Raw genomic sequence first — 15,131 nt, 5'->3', positions numbered from 1 at the left:
AAAGAGTACTGTATTGTAAATTAGATACTTATGATGTGTTTAATGTCAACTAATTGTTACAAGTCAAACGAAATTAGAAAAAAAAATATTACAACTTGTAAACAACATGTGTTCTACAGTTAAACGAAATCAGAAAAAAATATATTACAACTTGTAAACAACATGTGTTCTACAGTTAAACGAAATCAGAAAAAAAATAAAATATATTACAACTTGTAAACAACATGTGTTCTACAGTTAAACGAAATCACAAAAAAAATATATTACAACTTGTAAACAACATGTGTTCTACAGTTAAACAAAATCAGAAAAAAAAAAAATATATATATATATATATATATATATATATATATATATATATATATATATATATATATATATATATATATATATTACAACTTCAAAAAAACAATATGAAAAGGATAGCACAAGAAGTTACCATAGATGGAAACATAAACCATTACAAACAATAACATATACATTACATTTTACATTTTACAACTTGTAGACAACAACACAAAAAAAATCCAACTACAAAGTAACGCTATCTTCAAGTGCAGTATTTTACTTTGAAGCTTCTTCTTCGATCGAGCTAAGTTAGAAATTATCAATGAATTATTGTCTTTTGCACCATCCACCCAACAAATAAACCCAGACTGTGGTGGCTGATAAATAAGTATCAAAAAAAATTATGTATATTGTGTAAATATTCACTAAAAGTTATAATATAAATAATTATAGGACAACCCAAAAACCTCTTTAGGACAAACGTAAAATAACCGTCCAGAGTTGTTGGTAGTTCTTGAGGCCCTTATAATACCTTGAGCCCCACAATTGCAAATTGTCATTTCTTTGGTTTATGAAAAGTAAATTTTTTTAGTGTTGACAGGTAAATATATCTTCAACTATATACTGCCATTAGACTACTATGTAATAGGTATTGACTATTGTCTACTAGAATTTGACTACTAGTTTATGTGTTGTCTTATCGTACAGTGAATTTCAGACACATGATTGTAATTTGAGTACTGTGTTATAGGTATTGACTACTGTCTACTAGCATTTGACTACTAGTTTATGTGTTGTCTTATCATATAGTGAATTTCAGACACATGATTGTAATTTGATTACTGTGTTATAGGTATTGACTACTGTTTACTAGCATTCGACTACTAGTTTATGTGTTGTCTTATCGTACAGTGAATTTCAAACACATGATTGTAATTTGACTACTATTTTATAAGTATTGACTAATGTCTACTAGCATTTGACTACTAGTTTATGTGTTGTCTTATCGTACAATGAATTTCAGACATATGATTGTAATTACCATTTATGCATTCCATTTGAAATGAAGTCCATTTATAGTGGACACCTTATTCATTGAACATATGAATAGGCAAAATGAGTGGATTCAATGAGGTATACAAAAATAAAATTTCGAACCTACCAATATTCTTTCATAATCTTGAAAGAACAAATCGTAACTCTTTCACAATCATTAAGAAAGATATGAGAGACCGGTTTCAATTTTGTTTTGTCGCATTAGGATGCGTAGTATTTCCTTCTCTATACTAAGTTATTATTTATTTCAAGTTCATATTTGCCTAATGTTGGTATCGTTTCTTACAGATTACTACCTTTCTCACATCCATGATACCAACAATATTTGTTGGTTATGTACCCCTTATTGGGGCCAACATAACGACAATGTATGTTGCTCTTGCTTTGGATGGTAATCATGAACCCCTGATCATAGCATTCACTTTGGGAAGCATAGACTGTGACGAGGCTTGGATTTAGTTCATGACAAGGTTAAAAGAATACTTAGGTGACACTATCGAAGTTGGTTTCATAAGCCATATGTTTGATTCCATAGACTACTCCATTCAGCGGGTATAACCAGATTCATAGCATGGGCATTGTTGTAAAAATATAGTCGATAAAGTTAAGGCTTCCACAGGAAGTACCATTGTGGAACAGTTGTTCTGGAAGACATGCAAAACTTATAATGTGTCTGAATTTTATGTTTGTTTGAACAAATTAGCAAATGATGTTAATAGGAATGATCTTCATTGGCTTGAAAATATTGCAATTGCAAAATGAGCTCGAGCCTTTTTTTCCTAATGTTCGTTTTAATGTTAAATATATCAACATTTTGATTGGATTGAATTGGCTAACAACAAACACGCATGATTTACCAATAACATCAATCATTGAAGTGGTCCATTAGTCGATACAAACAGTGTACGACTATCGAGCTGCATTTGGAGGTAATAAATATTTGTTATTGAACTTTTACCTTATTATACCCCTATTTGATTGTAACTCAAATAATTTCACAGAGGGAATGCATGGTCATCTTACCCCTTATGCACAACACGTGCTTGAAAGAAGAATGAACCAGTCTAATGGTTATGAGGTTACACATATTTGTAGTGACAAATTTGAAGTGAGTTTAAATTTAACCATAGAAACGGTGCAAGTTAAACGTGGTATTTGTACTTGCGTAAAATCGCAAAAATGCAGCATACCTTGTGAACATGGTATAGCATCGCTAAGAAGTCTTAAAATTGAAGAAACATAGAAATTGGTAAATTATAAGTTGACTTCTGCGGTGTATCGAAATGCATTCCAAGCTGAGGTGGTTAATCCTATTCTAATTCTTCTGCATTGGGAAATACCAGTTGAAAATATGGTCGTCTTACCACCATTTGCACGTTAGTAATATGTTAAGCTATCTTTATTATTAATGTTACGTTTATTTGTAATTCTGATTTCGTTTCAGTTTTTATGTTATCTTTATTATTAATGTTATGTTTATTTGTAACTCAAATATCCATTCAGTTTTATGTTATGTTTATTAGTAATGTTATGTTCACTTGTAATTCTAATTTCCTTTAAGTTTTATGTTATGTTTATTAGTAACATTATGTTTATTTGTAATTCTAATTTCTTTTCAAATCTGGATATTTTCTGATGAACAACTACGTACAAAGAATGTAACCAACATATAAAACATGAAAATCAGACTTAAAAACATACTTTTAGGGTAAGCTAAAAACGGCAACTTATGTTATTTAATGTCGTTTTTAACAGCACAAAGCATTCTTTGGAGGGTAAAACCAATGATGTACCGATATCGGATTTGAAATCCGAATATTTTCCGACGAACAACTATGTAAAAGCAACGAAACCAACATATAATACATGAAAATCACACTAAAAACATACTTTTATTATAAGCTAAAAATGGCATCTTATGTTATTTTATGTCGTTTTTAATAGCACGAACAAATTAATTAGGTTATGAAGGTAAACAGGCTAGTTGTAAAAGCTTTCTTCATGCTCACTATCAGAGAAACTCATTTTGAATAAGTTACAAGAGACAGTTACCAATTACTTAGTGTGCCTAAGGTTGTAGAGGTAAGGGGCTTACGACATGATTATAATTTGACTAATGTGTTACAGGCATTGACTACTGTCTACTAGCATTTGACTACTAGTTTATGTGTTGTCTTATCGTACAGTGAATTTCAGACATATGATTGTAATTTGAGTATTGTGTTATAGGTATGGACTACTGTCTACTAGCATTTGACTACTAGTTTATGTGTTGTCTTATCATACAGTGAATTTCGGACACATGATTGTAATTTGACTAATTTGTTACAATCATTGACTACTGTCTACTAGCATTTGAGTACCACTACTGTGTTATACCCGTTCACTACAGTTTACTAGCATTTTACTACTACTTTATTCCTTTTAATAGCTTTTGAAGTGAATTACAGAAAGACTTATCACTAAATTATTGTTTAAATCGTCAACATTAAAGATGAGTTTCTCATACAATGACCATGAAGAAAGCTTTACCAGCTCGCCTGTTTACCTCCACAACATTCAGCGTACAAATCCCCATAGTTACACTTTCATCAAAACCGATGTTTTGGATCGGTTTGAACTATGTTTTTTTGCTATTCAATGTGTGGTAATGTACTTTCGATTTGTTTATTTTTTGTGCTAAAAAGATTTAAATTAGTTTAAAAACTAATAATTGTGTTGTAATAACTATGAAATAGATCAACGCATTCTTAAGATGCATGCTTTCAGTCATCTTCATAGGCAGTGTTCGTATTCGAGGAGAGTATGTTAATTCAATGTTCGTAGCAGTTTCTATGGATGGAAACAACAACACTACGCCAATAGAATTTGGTATCGAAGTGGCAAATAATGTTAACTCCTACACTTGGTTCCTTATGAGGTTGAAGGATGCTATCGGAGAGGGTAGGGAAGTTGTGTTCATAACCAATATGGTGTTGGAATAGTGTCTAAGGCTGCAACTATATTAGGCAAGTATTTGACCCGGTTGTGCATGGTCCTTTTGGGTTGCCTTCACCATAGCAACTTGATAGGATGATTTATTAAGAGAGAATAAATATTATTAATATATTATGAGAATAATATAAAGAATAATAATATTGTTATTTGATTAATATAAGTCATAAATTAATTAGTATTAATTTGGTGACTTAAAGAGATTAATTAAATAAAAGGGTATAAACTGTCAATCGTTTGATAGTTAAACTTTAGACTGTAAATCCATATTGGATAGGGGTTGGACGAATTCTAGAAGCTAGGGATAGCTTAAAATCGTCCAAGGCTATCTAAGGAATGGATTTGGATTGCTTTAAGAGAAGATTATCCAACTAGGGTTTAAGTTGTAACCCTTAAGGAGTCTACAAGTATAAATAGACCCTATGGCAAAGGGAAATCGGCACTTCATCTAAAGTAGAGAACCCCTGGCCGAATTCCCTCCCCTCTCCTCTCTCCCAAATCATCCTCCTTGCTATTTGGTGTTTGTAAGCCATTAGAGGAGTGACAATTGTGACTCTAGAGCTCCAAGACAACAAGATCAAACAAGAGATTCAAAGGTATGATTCTAGATCTGATTTAGTATTGTTCATATTCCTAATTAGTCATTAGAAGTCTTGGATTCAAAGCATGTTTAATTAGAAAGCCTAGATCCAAGCATTAGGGTTTTGCATGCGCACATAGGAAAGTTCTTATGGCTAAAACCCATCAGTGGTATCAGAGCCTAGCTTGGTTTCTATTTAATTGTTGCTTGTTTGTTTGAAATTTAACTGCAAAATTCGATTTTTGTGTTTCTGAGTCATGGACTCGGCGAGTTCCATAGTGGACTCGGCGAGTTGGCTTGACTCGGCGAGTCCCTTGGTGCACTCGGCGAGTCCAAGCGTCAGGAATGGTCAGATTCGGGATTTCTTCATGATTATCTTATGGAAACTTACCTTAATCATATTAGATCAACCATAATCCGATTTTTTGATATATATGACTATAATCTTGATCTAATTACAGATATTTATCAACTAATAAAATATTTAATTTCCTTATATGATAATTAATTAATTATTTTGATTAATTTGGTAATTATCTTGCATGAAATCTTGAATAAATCAAATATAGATAATTAGGGAATTAATTGTTAATTAAAATTATTTGTTATTTGATCCTCCGTGTTTTAAATGTTTAAAACTTGTCCTCAAGTTTTGAAATTTATATTTTGTGATTAAAAGTTTTAATTTAGACAATTTAAATTTCAAACCCTAGATTTTAAAAGGTTTAAAATACAACCCTATACTAATATAATATTACAAGAATAATATATATGTATGACTAAATATGCCGATCTATAAGGTGGGTATAAGGTTGCGGCCTATAAAATGGCGCTTAATGGGTGTACACTCACACCCACCGCTTGCTTGATCAGTGGAGGGTCGTTAGCCGAACGGGTAGGATAAGGCAACCTCATTCTCTTATTAAAAGTATAATATGTAAAGTAACTGCACATTTTTAAAATTTCCCAGTCTTAGTTACTTTAGGAAAAGTGAATTGATGCAATCCCATGAAATTACACTTAGCACCCTTGCTAAGAAGTTAGTGGAGCGTGTGTGGTTTACCGGCACACTAATTGGTTCTAAGAAAAGGTGGCAAAGGGTGATTCATTGTTTATCATAGTTCGATGGAGCGTGTGTGGTTTACTGGCACATCGAATAGGTGATCGTTACAATGAAGGCACCATGTGAATTTGCATGGTAATTCACACCCGCTTTGTGATCCTCGGTATCCCAGTCACAAACAAGAGGGGCATATCGAGATTTAAACATGCCATTGAACAGTTTCAATGAATCTCATCCGAACCTAGGAATTCTCAATACATTTAGGACTTATAGTTAGTTTTTTGTGGTGGTGAATTAGTGAATCGTCATTCACTTACCTTCAATTTATTTGCATGTTGGATTACGACATCCCTTTTCTAATAAGTAAATATTGTTGTTAGATCCTAGCCCTAATTTTCTTATTGGGTGATAATTAGGGATTCATATTCTAATCTATCTTTGTCCTTTCTAATTGTAGATGTCGAACGCAAACAACGCTGCTGCTAGTTCCTTCACATTGATGAGCCTTTGCCAAAAGGTCACCTTCGATGGAACGAACTTTAGCGAATGGATAAGATACATTCGCACCATTGCTCGCTATGAGGATAAGGAGTATGTCCTCGATGAGAAGCTCGAGAAAATCAACCCTGAAATCGCTACTTCGGCGGAAATAACCGCTTTTGAAACTCATGAGCGCGATGCAACGAAGGTACATTGCATCATGATAGCCACCATGAACTCCGAATTCCAAAAGTCCTATGAGGACATGTACCCGTACGAAATGCATCAACACTTATTGGAGAGATACCACCAGAACGCGAGACAAGAGCGTTATGAGATTTTCACTAACATGATTTCCGCTAAGATGGGTCATGGAGAATCTCTTACCGTGCACCTGAAGAAGATGCAAAGGTATGTCGACCGCCTTCGCAAGTTAAATGTTGACTTCGGGGAAGACTTGGCGATCGACATGGTGCTTCACTCTTTGCCTCCGATGTACAATCAATTTAGGATGACCTACCACATGAACAAAGAGGAGGTCACTCTAAGCAAACTCCAAGGTCTATTGAGGGTCGCTGAGAGCAACTTCAAAGACAAGTCTGTTGCACCAACTCCCAATCCACCCGCTGCTCCTGTCTGGGCTATTGGTCAAGGAAAGGGAAAAAAGAGGAAGGCTTCGTCTAAGAACTATCGCAAGGTTAAAGCCCGAGATGGTGCCTCTTCTAGTGGGACCAAAGTTGATCCTGCTAAGCCCAGCCCTAAGGAGGCAGAGTGTCACCACTGCCATAAGATAGGACATTGGAAGAGAAGCTGCCCAGAGTACCTGCAAGCCATCAAGGAAGGAAAGATCAAGCTGTCTTTCGCAGGTATATACACAATTAAATCTAACGATTCTAATCATGCTATTTCTTGGGTTCTTGACACCGGTTGTGGTTATCACATTTGTTCTAATGTGCAGGGACTAAGAAGAAGTAGGGATGTGGAGCAAGGAAGGATCAATCTAATCATGGGGAACAGAAGATCATCGCCTGTGACCAAGATTGGAGTGTATTCTTTAGTGCTTAGGAATAATTTATGTTTAGATTTGAACAATTGTTGCTATTCGCCAGAAATGGCTAGAAACATCATTTCATTTCATGGTTTATATAGACAAGGTTTTAGATTTTCTTTTAATAATGAGAATGGTTCTCTTTTTGGGGGTATGCCTTAGAGACTGCCGCCCATATCCTTAACCGAGTCCCTACTAAGAAGGTTGCCAAAACACCTCACGAAATGTGGACAAGGAAAGCTCCCTCGTTGGCACATATCAAGGTTTGGGGTTGCGAGGCTTTCGTAAGACGAGATACTCATGACAAGCTCGAACCTCGAAGTGAGCGATGTATTTTCATCGGCTACCCGCAAAAATCCTTTGGATATCTCTTCTATAGACCGAAGGACAATGTTGTCTTTGTTGCGAGGAGAGGAGTTTTCCGAGAGCGAGAACTCATAGGCCAAGGAGACAGTGGGAGGCAAATCGAGCTTGAACAGATTCAAGAGTCGATAGATGAAGGAACCTCTACCGCTGGCACTCAACCCGAGGAGGAAACTCCGGTTAAACCGATTGACGAGTCCTTACCTCTTAGACGTTCCGATAGAGTTAGAGTTCAACCCCAGTTTTATGGTTTTCATATTACTACCGAAGGGGACAAGTATATTAGTGGTGGTACACTAATAAACCTTGATGAACCTAATAGCTATAAGGAAGCCATGGCAGGCCCGGAGTTTGCAAAATGGAAAGAGGCAATGGATAGCGAGATCCAATCCATGTACGATAACCAAGTTTGGAATTTGGTTGATAATGTGCCCGGACGTAAGACCGTTGGGTGCAAATGGATCTTCAAGAAGAAGACCGACGTGGATGGAAACGTACACACATATAAAGCGCGATTAGTTGCGAAGGGCTTTACTTAAACTCCTGGAGTTGACTATGATGAGACCTTCTCACCGGTTGCGAAGATAAAATCTATTAGAGTGATGCTAGCGATTGCTGCATTTCATGATTATGAGATTCGGCAAATGGATGTCAAGACCGCTTTCCTTAACGGAAAGTTGGCTGAGGATGTTTACATGGCTCAGCCAGAGGGGTTTGTGGATCCGAAGCATCCGAATAGAGTGTGTAAGCTTGAGAAGTCCATTTATGGACTTAAGCAAGCGTCTCGCAGATGGAATCTTTGCTTCGATGAGAAAGTCAAAGAGTTTGGATTTGTACGAAGCGAAGATGAATCATGTGTATATGTCAAAGCCAGTGGGAGTATAGTTAGCTTCCTCGTTCTATATGTAGATGACATATTACTCATAGGAAACGACATTCCAACTCTGCAGGAAGTTAAGTCCTGGCTCGGGAAGTGCTTCGCTATGAAGGACCTTGGAGAGGCTTCTTATATTTTGGGAATAAGGATAGTAAGAGAAAGAAGTAAGAGACTAATAGGACTTAGTCAGAACACTTACTTAGAGAAGGTACTAAAACGTTTTAATATGGAAAACTCAAAGAAGGGAGAATTACCGATACAAAGTAATGCCAAGTTGAGTAAGACTCAAAGTCCGAGTACCGATGCTGAAATAGCAGAAATGAGCCGAGTACCATACGCTTCCGCAGTTGGCTCAATCATGTACGCTATGACTTGTACTCTCCCTGATGTAGCCTTCGCTTTGAGCATGGTTAGCAGATATCAAGGGAATCCTGGCAGAGCCCATTGGATTGCGGTGAAGAATATCCTTAAGTACCTTCGGAGGACGAAGGAATGGTTCTTAGTCCTCGGAGGGAGTAATGACTTGAAGGTGTGAGGGTATAGTGACGCCAGCTTTCAGACCGACAGGGACAACTACCGTTCGCAGTCGGGCTGGGTCTTTACCCTGAATGGAGGAGCAGTGACATGGAAGAGTTCCAAGCAAGAAACCGTAGCTGATTCAACGTGCGAATCATAGTACATTGCAGCGAGCGAAGCGTCGAAGGAGGCAATATGGATGAAGAACTTCATCAGTGATCTTGGAGTCATACCTGCCATAAAGGAGCCCATGGAGATTTTCTATGATAATGAAGGAACGGTTGCCTTGACCAAGGAACCGAGGGATCATGGTAGATCACGACATATCGATAGAAAATATCATTTCATTAGACATCGTGTAGAAGAAGGACAACTCGTACTGAAGAGGATATCATCAGAAGATAACCCTGCAGATCCGCTTACGAAAAGACTGAGTAGGGTTAAGCACTTGCAGCATGCTAGGAGTATTGGGTTGAACGATGATATTAGCATAGATTAGATAGTATTAGAAACGTGTAATAGATAAATATAATTAACATTTGATGATTAAATAAAGGAGTTTTATTTATGAGTAATGTTACTATCTTATGTTAATTGTTTAACTATTGCTTCATTTTGCATGTTTTGACTTCCAGAATAATTGAGTTAATTAAGAATAATCGAATTATTCAAATTGTCCACGATCGTTCATATGTTGGAAGTAGATATGAATGAAGATTGTCATGAATTTGTGTGTAGATTGCCTAAATGGTGTTAGACATAGCAAAAGATTGCTGCAACATTCATGCGTGCTTATAAATAGTTTTGAGCATTGGAACAAACCCGTGCTTGCTGGAATCACCTTATGGAATATGATATAAAATGGTGATCGCAAGACGATAATATCATATAGTCTTAAAACCTAGATATATGGTTTGTTATTTATTAATTGATTGTACATTGATAATGCAAAAACGCATCAGTAACTCGGTGTTATAAAACACATTGTTGTGTAAAGTTGGTTAATGAATAAGTAAATGCATATGAGTCAAAGTTTATCTGTAACTTTTATCCTAAGAAGGTAAAAGCGATATCTCGGCCGCTCGATGATTTGATTTGACTTATGTGCCGGGCTCGGTCAGAAATGAATTGATGTGTTCGATTAAGTTCTATGTCGAATAAATCAGAGATCGAGAAACCTAAATGCTAGACTAATCATTCCATAGAATTGTCAGCATGATATCTAACAGAGGACTATACAATCCCTTATCTAAAGGACAAGATTGATTAGATCAGAGTTTGACAGCGTCTTTGAGAGCTACGATTACAAATCGAATTGTACTTGTGCATATAGTTACTAGACTTATCCAAGTGGGAGACTGTTGGAATAGTGTCTAAGGCTGCAACTATATTAGGCAAGCATTTGACCCGGTTGTGCATGGTCCTTTTGGGTTGCCTTCACCATAGCAACTTGATAGGATGATTTATTAAGAGAGAATAAATATTATTAATATATTATGAGAATAATATAAAGAATAATAATATTGTTATTTGATTAATATAAGTCATAAATTAATTAGTATTAATTTGGTGACTTAAAGAGATTAATTAAATAAAAGGGTATAAACTGTCAATTATTTGATAGTTAAACTTTAGACTATAAATCCATATTGGATAAGGGTTGGATGAATTCTAGAAGCTAGGGATAGCTTAAAATCGTCCAAGGCTATCTAAGGAATGGATTTGGATTGCTTTAAGAGAAGATTATCCAACTAGGGTTTAAGTTGTAACCCTTAAGGAGTCTACAAGTATAAATAGACCCTATGGTAAAGGGAAATCGGCACTTCATCTAAAGTAGAGAACCCCTGGCCGAATTCCTTCTCCTCACCTCTCTCCCAAATCATCCTCCTTGCTATTTGGTGTTTGTAAGCCATTAGAGGAGTGACAATTGTGACTCTAGAGCTCCAAGACAACAAGATCAAACAAGAGATTCAAAGGTATGATTCTAGATCTGATTTAGTATTGTTCATATTCCTAATTAGTCATTAGAAGTCTTGGATTCAAAGCATGTTTAATTAGAAAGCCTAGATCCAAGCATTAGGGTTTTGCATGCGCACATAGGAAAGTTCTTATGGCTAAAACCCATCATATGGACGATACCATTTCTTCTTTTGTGGGTCAGGTATTCCCTGAGGCTTATCATGGTTATTCGTCTATGAGTGTTGTGATTTACTGTCACTTAAGAATTGGTCAAAGCACAAATTTAGACTACTTATTCTTCCTTGCATGCAAAGCATATACCACGCAAGATTTTGAAAAATCATTTTCAAAGTTAAGTCATGCAGCACATGAGGTTCTTGCCAACATCGGCAAAACGAAATGGACACGGGCCTATTTCCCTAATATACGTTGGAATGTACTAAACATTAATATTCTAGAATTCCTATTGGTATTATCGGTTACTCAACACAATGTACCGATAATAACGCTAATTGATGTAATTGTCTAGTACATCCAACAGACGTTTGCAGAACGCAGTGTCGTGGGAGGTAATTTAGAAAATTTTATAAACCATTAAATTATCAATAATTGACTATCATTTTACTTTTCATGGATGTTGAACATCGTATTCACTCCTTACGCAGAGATGGTCCTTCACAGGAGGATGCAAAAGTGTCTACGATGGAAAGCAACAAAAATTCCACCTGAGATCCCATCTCCGTTCCCCTCTGATATTTTCCAAGTTTTTGATCTAAAAAGAAGGTGTGTTTTAGATCTTAATCAACACACATGTTCTTGTGGGAAATGGCGCAGTCTGGGTATAGCATGTGGTCATGCTATTGTTGCAGCACGTTATACAAAAAACACGGAATTAACCGATATGGTTCAAATATATTATCTTGTTGATGTGTTTGGAACTACATACCAGACTAGAAATGTGAAAGTTGTTCCCCCTGCATCTGAATGGGAAATACCAGAGCCGTTGATGGTCATTTTAATCCCTATGTAGTCCTATTTTGCTTTTAATTGCTTATAGTTTTCTGTTTAAATCGATGTGGAGTAACCTGAGATTGTGGTTTTAATAAATGATGCAAGCGTATAATATTCGATGTGGAGTAACCTGAGATAATGGTAATGAACATTTCCATTTTACAAAACCATATTGTTTATGTTACATTGATCTTTTAGAGCCAACTCTTGTGCGTAAATATTTATGGACGCTCGTACAAGTGTAACCATGATAAGAATCAGTGAAAACATTATCTACTCAAGAGCCAACGACATCGTACATATTGGATATGAACGCTACTTCCTTAACCTCTCCGAGACATTCTTTTAACCTCATTAGGAACCACGTAGAAGATACCACATTATTTTTAACTGCCATACCAGATGCTATAGGGATAGTCAGATTGTTCCCATCTTTAGCAAGCGCTACAAACATTGTTTTTAGGTAGTCCCTCTAAGACAGACACTACCTATGTAGAGGACAAGCAAGAAACAATTTACGAATGCATAGACCTGTATTTTTTAAGAGTGCAAACCAATTAGTTTAAATGTACAAATATTAACAAATATAAAGAAACAAAAGAAATTTGGAAAAGAAATATACCATCCATCCAATAGGTAGAAAACAAGATTGGAAACGATCCATTAAATCCGTTTTGATGTGAGTGTGAGTATGCGGGTTGGTTCGCCTTAGGTTATAAAGGTAAACAGGCAAGTTGTTAAAACTTTCTTCATGGACACTGTCAAGGAAACTCATTTTGAATCACTTGTAAGAGATAAATACCAATTACTTAGTGTGCCTAAGGTTGTGGAGGTAAGGGCCTTACCACACGCGGACACATATGTATGTAGGAGCTGTAAAGGCAAGGTCCATAATGTATTGTCTTTTCGAACAATATATTTATCGTTTCAAATAGTATCTCTGTGTAAGGTATCTGACCATTGGATACTCTTTGACATTATTTGAATACGGTTTCATAGACTTTGACTACTACTTCGTAGCCTGCATAATGTATTGTCTTTTCGAACAGTATATTTGACGTTTCAAACAGTATCTCCATGTAAGGTATCTGACAATTAGACTACTCTTTGACAATTATTTGACTACGATTTTAGAGACTTTGACTACTACTTTGTAGCTTGCATAATGTAGTTTCAAACAGTACTCATGGGAATCCACCTAGTTGTTTATCAGTCTTGTTTCTTATTTAAGTGCTCCTATAAAATTAAAACACACTAACAAACAAATTTAAAATATGGCCTCCAATCAAACAACTTCTTCATATGCAGCTGCTCCGTCCAATAATCCACATCCATGGACGATAAGAGAAGTAATGGTGGTAACACGATGTTGGATGAACGTTTACGAGGATGTAACAACCATGGTTAACCCTGACTGCTTTGAAGGTGAGGAATGGACCCGCATAACAACTATGTTTAACCTCTCATTAAGAGAAGGAAAACACAGAACATAAGAAGCTATTGTTGGTAAGTGGATGGATTTAAAGGAAAAAATCATATGGTTCAATCGATGATATCATCATCTTAAAAATAGGTATCGTTAAATAAAAAACGACGAAGATCTTTTAGAATTGGTTAAAGACTGTTACATCTTGGAGCACGAGGGAAGTGACTTCGAGTATGAGGATGCATGGATTCTAGTTAAAAATTACAAATATTTCATGTAGAAGACTCTTATATGTGAAATGTCTTATGTAATGTTTGCTACTGATGTATCTCGTTTTCTATAATGTTTTATGTTTGTGTTTTATTTTTCATGGAATAAAGTAAAGAATAAGTGGGGTCTAGATTTAATTAATAATGTCAGAAGTGCAGTTTAATACAAACAATACAGATTACAAATACGGGAATTCATTGCTTTCGTACATTAATCTAAGGACAATTTAAATCAAATGTGTTGTTCAAATCAAAAGTAAGGTACACGCTTTCATTCAGTGACCTGTTTCTGGATGCGATTTCATCAGTCATTATGCCCTTTGGTGTCAATTTTTTCTTCCCCCTAGATCCGCTCCCTGATCCCCTACCCGTACAATCATTCATCGTGTGTCCAAAATGACCACATGTAGAACATTCTTGTCATATGGGACGCTCACCTTGCGATGGAATACGGCCAGTGTTTCTTGGTCTACTTGGTTGATGTCTCTCCATTATGGGTGGCTTCACAATCATCAAATCATCGGGAATCTCCCATTCAGATGGACTTGGTAAAGGGTTCAGAGACTCCTCAGAAGTTTTCCTCAATGTCTCTGTAAAGTAAAATTTTAAAGCAAATTCTGAACAATCTTCGTAACGGTTCATTGTGAGCACTTTTATGACATGGCCACAAGGTAAGCCATCTATTTGCCATCGCCTACATGTACAGGTTCTTTGTTGGAAATCAACAATGAAATTTTTGTGAGTAGAGCTTTTCACTTCAAATCTACTATTTGAGATAGGATACACCATCCAATTATTACAAGCATTCTTATTTCCTTCAATAATCGTTTCAACCCATGGGGTGAGTGTTGTTTTTGCTTCAGCTAAAAAAATATACATAATTTCATAAGATCATATAAGTAGTAAAAAAACATTTCAAGTACTATTATATATAAAATGTTAGTACCTGAAACATTACGTTTATGAAAACTCCATTGTTGCATTGTTGCACGGAAATACTCAATCAACATCAATATTGGCATCTTTCTTGCAAATCTTGACAATGAATTTATCGACTCTGCACTATTTGATGTCATAAGAAAATAACGATTCCCAGCAAAATGTGCCCTAGCCCAGCTTTCTGGATTGATATTTTGTAGGTATTCCCATACACGAGCATTTACCTTTTTAATTTTTTTTCATCCCATTATCGATTTTTTTA

At 35.8% G+C, this 15,131-nt stretch overlaps 1 protein-coding gene across 1 annotated transcript; it reads left to right on the top strand.

Annotated features, from left to right (window-relative positions):
• The first annotated feature begins 11,891 nt into the window (after positions 1-11,891).
• LOC111895454 (uncharacterized) lies at positions 11,892-12,254 on the top strand. The gene has a single exon (XM_023891530.1). The coding sequence runs from the start codon at positions 11,892-11,894 to the stop codon at positions 12,252-12,254; it is 363 nt and encodes a 120-aa protein (XP_023747298.1).
• The last annotated feature ends 2,877 nt before the right edge of the window (positions 12,255-15,131 follow it).

Source organism: Lactuca sativa, chromosome 9 (genome assembly GCF_002870075.4).
Source record: "Lactuca sativa cultivar Salinas chromosome 9, Lsat_Salinas_v11, whole genome shotgun sequence".
NCBI lineage: Eukaryota > Viridiplantae > Streptophyta > Magnoliopsida > Asterales > Asteraceae > Lactuca > Lactuca sativa.
The sequence above is the reverse complement of the archived record's forward strand: the minus strand, read 5'-3'. Positions and strand labels throughout refer to the sequence as shown.

What these genes read in the sequence shown, in the direction of transcription:
- LOC111895454 (XM_023891530.1), top strand. Translation starts at nt 11,892, where the DNA reads ATGGTCCTTCACAGGAGGATGCAAAAGTGTCTACGATGGAAAGCAACA.